The sequence below is a fragment of the Rattus norvegicus genome, chromosome 4, assembly GCF_021556685.1.
Source record: "Rattus norvegicus strain SHRSP/BbbUtx chromosome 4, alternate assembly SHRSP_T2T, whole genome shotgun sequence".
In the NCBI taxonomy this organism is placed as follows: domain Eukaryota; kingdom Metazoa; phylum Chordata; class Mammalia; order Rodentia; family Muridae; genus Rattus; species Rattus norvegicus.
Window position 1 is genome coordinate 105,033,142 of NC_141537.1, and position 6,000 is coordinate 105,039,141.

General features: G+C 43.8%; 1 protein-coding gene across 14 annotated transcripts in view; it reads left to right on the top strand.

Annotated features, from left to right (window-relative positions):
• The first annotated feature begins 4,879 nt into the window (after window positions 1-4,879).
• Immt (inner membrane mitochondrial protein) overlaps window positions 4,880-6,000 on the top strand; it is a 36,112-nt gene continuing 34,991 nt past the window's right edge. For 13 of the 14 annotated variants that reach the window (XM_087657412.1, XM_087657413.1, XM_087657419.1 and 10 more), the window contains exon 1: window positions 4,880-5,062. In XM_087657412.1, coding sequence (XP_087513538.1) covers window positions 5,018-5,062 — 45 coding nt within the window. In that variant the 5' untranslated portion in view covers window positions 4,880-5,017. 14 annotated transcript variants of the gene reach the window in all.

Below are 6,000 nucleotides of genomic sequence, written 5' to 3' on the forward strand. Positions count from 1 at the left end.
TCCAGCATTAAAAAAAAACAAATACACAAAAAAGCCCATTTATATACAGTGATTCATGCCTGTAATCCCAGTATTTGAGAACTTGAGGCAGGACAACTTACCTCCAGTTAAGAACTGTCTGGGCAAGAGTGAGACCTTATTTATTAAAACAAACAAAAAACCCATCAAAAACCTAAAAATCCCTGAGTTATGCAATTTGCTTCTACATTCAACTTCTTGTAATATTAGTATATCAAGTAATCTCTGTACAATTATGTGATTATCAGAATAAAGAGGTAAATAATGCATTACAACAATAATTTCAGTTTATGAGCTCCTCTGAAGGAGTCCCAGGGCTCTCCATGGGTTACCCCAATCACATTTTTAAAACCCTCCAGACAGTTATACTTGCTTCTCTGAGACATGGGCTGTGTACGTGGGTAGGGAGCCTGGAACACTGTTATCATGTCATTCTCTCACCTATGGTGGCCGTTTGGAGTCCAAAGCTATCCATATATGGTAAAAGGTCATTAGATATTCATAAAGACTCTTTTAAAACTACTAATCAAGCCTGGTGGTGGTAGATGCAGCACAACCTTTCATCTCAACATTAGGGAGGCAGAGGGCAGAGGCAGGCTGATGTCTAAGTTCCAGGCCAGCCTGGTCTACAGTGAGTTCCAGGATAGCCAGTGGTACATGGAGAAATTCTGTCCCAAAAAAACAAACAACAAAAAACCCTACTAATTAGTGTGTGTGTGTGTGTGTGTGTGTGTGTGTGTGTGTGTGTGTGTTAACTTTTGTGTATGAGGGTTTTATATGTGCATGGGACTAATTCTGGGATTCCATTCCCCTTACTTTGTTGATGCAGGGCCTCTTGATGTCTGCTGCTGTGCTACATATCCGAGGCTATTTGGTCCAAGAACTTTCAGGCTCTTCTTCTCTGCTTCCCATCTCACCACAAGAATGCTGTGTTTGTGGGTGGATACTCCACATCTGGCTTCTCCCATGGTCCAGTCTTGCATAGCTAAGGCTCTGACTCAGAACCATCCATCTGCCAGCACAGATAAAGGTGGTTTGATTGGCAAGGGAGTCACTGCACCTTCTTAAGACTTATTTATTTATTTATCTATTTATCTATCTATCTATTTATTTATTTATTTGAGTACACAGACCCTGTCTTCAGACACACCAGAAGAGGGCATTGGATCCCATTACAGATGGTTGTGAGCCACCATGTGGTTGCTGGGAATTGAACTTAGGACCTCTGGAAGAGCAGTCAGCGTTCTTAACCACTGAACCATCTCTCCAGCTCCCTGTACCTTCTTTAATAGGGAAATATGTGACAAAAATTTTCCAAGCGACGTTAGTATAATCCTGGTAAAATTTTGTTATTTTTCGTTCTTCACTTTTTGGTCCTGCCTCTGCCTCTTGAATGCTGGAATTGTATGCTTGTACCACCACTCCCAAATCTAGTAACATTTTAAAACAAAAAACTCTGAGTTTTAGCGAGTAAGGATTAACTTGTCTGGCATTAAGTTTTTTTTCATAAAAGATGTTGTGATTTTTGTGTATGGTGTGTTTGGTGTGCATGTGTACATTATTATATTAAAATGTTGTACAAGTGACAAGTGTGTGTGTGTGTGTGCACATTTGTATGCATGGAGGTTAGTGGTCAGTTTTCAGAAGTTGATTTTCTCCTTCCATTGTATAGGAACCTAGGATCAAACTAAAGTTTACTGACAAGTGCATTTACTTACTGAGCCATCTTACTTTAAAATATACACACACACACACACACACACACTCACACACACACATGTGTATATATATATATACATAAACATATGTACTATGATTTATGTATATGCATGTGTATACCACATTTGAGGATGCTCTCTGAGGCTAGAAGAGCATATCAGAGCCCCTGGAACTGTTCTTTCAAGTTGTTGGGGGCCACTGCATCTAGACTCTGAAAACTGAACTCAGGGCAGGCTAGAAAGATGGGTCCTCCAGAGGACCAGGACTATCTGTAACTCCAGTTCCAGGGGGTCTGACACCTTCACCTAGCACACACGCACACAAAACACCAATACATATTAAAAAATAAATTCTATTTATAAAAAAGAAAACTTAATTCAGGTCCCTTGCAAGAGTGATAGGTTCTAGGACCTAGTTTGCTTGTCCTGGTTTGCTTGTTATTCTTGTGATAAAACAGGGACCAAAACCTGTTTGGAAAGTATTTATTTGGTTTAATAAATTTATGTCATGATAGATCGAGGAAAGTCAGGGCAGGAACTCAAGATAGAAGCCTGGAGACATGAACTGAAGCAGAGAAAACAAAAGGATGATGCTCACTGGCTCACTTAGCTTCCTTTATTTTCTTCATTACTTTCTTTTTTTTTTCTTTTTTTTTTTTTTGGAGCTGGGGACTGAACCCAGGGCCTTGTGCTTGCTAGGCAAGCGCTCTACCACTGAGCTAAATCCCCAACCCCCATTACTTTATTTTTTATTTTTTTTGGTTCTTTTTTTCGGAGCTGGGGACCGAACCCAGGGCCTTGCGCTTCCTAGGTAAGCGCTCTACCACTGAGCTAAATCCCCAGCCCCTTCTACATTACTTTAAATTATATGCTCGAGTGAGAGTGTGTGTCTATGTGTGGGTATGCACATGTGAGTGCCAGTGCACACAGGAGGTCAGAGGTACTGACTGGATACTGTGGAGCTGCAGTTACAGGTCATTTTGAGCCACCTGCTGTGGGTTCTGGTAATTGAATTCTGGACTTCTGCAAGAGCAGTACATGCTCTTAGACACTGAGCAATTCTCCATCTCCCTTCATTCCCCTTAGCGCTCTCTCTCTCTCTCTCTCTCTCTCTCTCTCTCTCTCTCTCTCTCTCTCTCTCTCTCTCTCTCTCTCTCTCTCTCTTTTTATAACCCAAGACTACCTGCCCAGGGGTGGCACCATCTGCAGTGGGCTGAGCCTTGCCACATTAATCATTAGTAAAGAGCATGCCCGCAGAGGAGTCTGATAGGAGCAATTACTCAATCGTTTCCCTCTTCCCAGGTGATTCTACGTGTGTCAAGTTGACAAAAACTAGCCATCACAGCTCTTACCCATTGAGCCATCTCTTTTTTTTTTTTTTTTGGTTCTTTTTTTTTTCGGAGCTGGGGACCGAACCCAGGGCCTTGTGCTTGCTAGGCAATCGCTCTACCACTGAGCTAAATCCCCAACCCCAAAAAAGATATTTTAAAAATATTTATTTACTTATTTAATGTATGTGAGTACATTGTCGCTGTTTTCAGACACACCAGAAGAGGGCATCAGATCCCCATTACCACATGGTTCTAAGCCATCATGTGGTTTCTGAAAATTGAACTCAGGACCTCTGGAAGAGCAGTGCCTCTGAGCCATCTCTCCAGCCGAAAACAAAGTTTTAAAAAATATGTGCATGAGAATACCGCACACCGCACCCCCCCACTCACATAGTCATTCACTCACTACGGAGATGCCAATAAAGGACAGCTTTTCCACGGGTGGTGTGGATTCATACTGAGGTCCTCAAGTCTGAGAGCAGGAACTTTACTGACTGCACCATCACTCCAGGGATTAAGGACATAGTTATCACACTGGCACGAACTAGATCAGCAGTGAACAGGGATGGAGCTAAACTTCTAGATTTACTAAGAAAATAGGGGGACTAGAGGCTGTTGATTACAGGATCAACAAGGATATTACTTTAGTGCCCTGAAAAGCTTAAAATGTATAGAACATAGATAATACAGACCACAAACACATTTTAGATACATTTCAAATCATTGCTGTCTTTTGTTTGAGATTTATGTAGCCCAATCCTGTATCAGCCTACCAAGTGCTGTCATTTATAGTGTGGACCACAACACCGGACTTCATTTATTTTTTTCAAATGAAGATAAAAGTGCAGCTGATCTGTATCATATGGTAATAAATCGCCTACTAATGACTTGCAAGTATTTTGCAAAACGATTTGTTGTTGTTTTGTGGTTTTCGAGATAGGGTCTCAGTATATTTATCTGGCTGTCCTGGAACTCTGTAGACTAAGCTGGTCTTGAACTAAAGAGATCCGCATGTCTCTGCCTCTCTAGTGTTGGGATTAAAGACGTGCGCCCCTAAGCCCGGCCTCCAACAAATGTTGAAAATTAAATTTTGTTACTATGGTAAGGTAACCACATAATGGATTTTACATAGAATATTAACGATAGCCAGTTTTTAACACATTGTATGATGACTACAGACTCAAAACGCTTGGAAGTCTTCCAATCCATCCCCAAAACTGTGACCAAAATCATTTTTGTAAAATAAAAGTGGCAGAAAGAGCGGTGTAATTTAAGTAAAAACCTGAACTTAGAAACTGGGTTCCTATTCGTCCTCTACTAATTAAAGACACCGGAAACACATTCCGCCCCAGGATGCCTTCAGTCATCATTCACCTATTCTCCAGCAACCCTTTGAAAAAAAACCTGTGGGCATGTGTGTGCCTCCGTAAAGAGTTAATGTACAACTAATGGGAATCGATTCTCTCTATTGTCACCATAGGGGTCGCAAAGTCTTCAGGACTCGGAGCAGGCGTCCCTACCGGAGCCACCTCCCCAACACTTTATTTCTAAGAGTCTAACTCTAATTTAATTCACCAACGCTTTAATTCTAAGAGTCACAGTAGAACTTTACACACCGCTCTCCTGTCAGTTCACCTAGTAACCCCAGCCACCAGTTGATGAACTAGCGCCCGAGCGTGACCCGGAAGGAGAACCTGCCCTTCCGCCTCCTAGTCGCCAATCACCGCTTGCTCCTCTTTTCGCAGCCGGGGTGAGTCCCACCCTTAGAGAGAGTCGCCTCGGCTAAACCAGGGAAGGAGGCGGTGCGTGCGCAGTGGTGCCGGTGGCCCTTCCGGTGCGCCGGACGCAGAGGCTGTACAGACGCGGGCACGCACAGGAACACGCACGCCCTTCTCTCGTGCCGCCGCGGTCGTTCCCGCGTACACCAGCAGCGCCGTCACTTCGGCAGAGATGCTGCGGGCCTGTCAGTTATCCGGCGTGACCGTCGCGGCCCAGGTGAGCGTGGGGTCTCTCCTAAGGGGCGCGTGGTCACGCTGACTGTGGGCTGCCAACGGACAACGTGAGAGGCATCCATGATGCTCACATCCCAGGCAAAGGCGTTCCTAGAGCCCTAGAGCGGGAAACTGAGGCAGCCCTCTAGGGCGGTCGCCGGACTGGAATTACTAGAGAGTTATTGCTGAAGAAGCGGGCTGGGGTGTGGAGCGCGGGGAGGCGGGTATGCTGCTGAGGCGTGGCTTCAGGGACTTGGTACCCAATCAGTACCTCGTTACTTCAGTCTCGGGCCAATCCTGGCTGCCGGCGTCTGGGCCGCCGGTTGGGCACGTGATAGGTTTCCAATCGTGAAGGTCGGAGCGGGAGAACTACAATTCCCAGCAGGGATTGCTTCTTAGGGCTTGTTGCATCTTTAATAAGCAGGTTCCTGGACTAGCCTAGGGGTCAAGGTTGCAGTTAATCTGGGATGGATCCTTTTTTTTTTTTTTTTTTTTTTTACCCCCCGCAGTCGAAAGCACCCTTGAGCTATTCTTACTCTACAGTAAAAGGTGAAAGATTTTTCAATTTTCGAGCTTAAACTTCTGGGGCTTAGGAAGGACAGAAGTCATGACCTTGTGCCCATTTCTAAGATTAGTTTGGGGATAAGTGTCTCTAAGCACTGGAACTATGTCTGACATTCAGGTATCTTAGGCACCCTGTTTTGCCTCTGTTTAATTTTTTTTTTTTTGGTTCTTTTTTTCGGAGCTGGGGACCGAACCCAGGGCCTTGCGCTTCCTAGGTAAGCGCTCTACCACTGAGCTAAATCCCCAGCCCCTGTTTAATTTTTTTTTTATAATTATCAATATAACTTTCTACAGTTGAAAATAAAAACCTCATTTCCATTACTCAGAATTTTTAGAAAATTAATATTTTGATGGAAAGTTATGAGAAACATGCTTCAA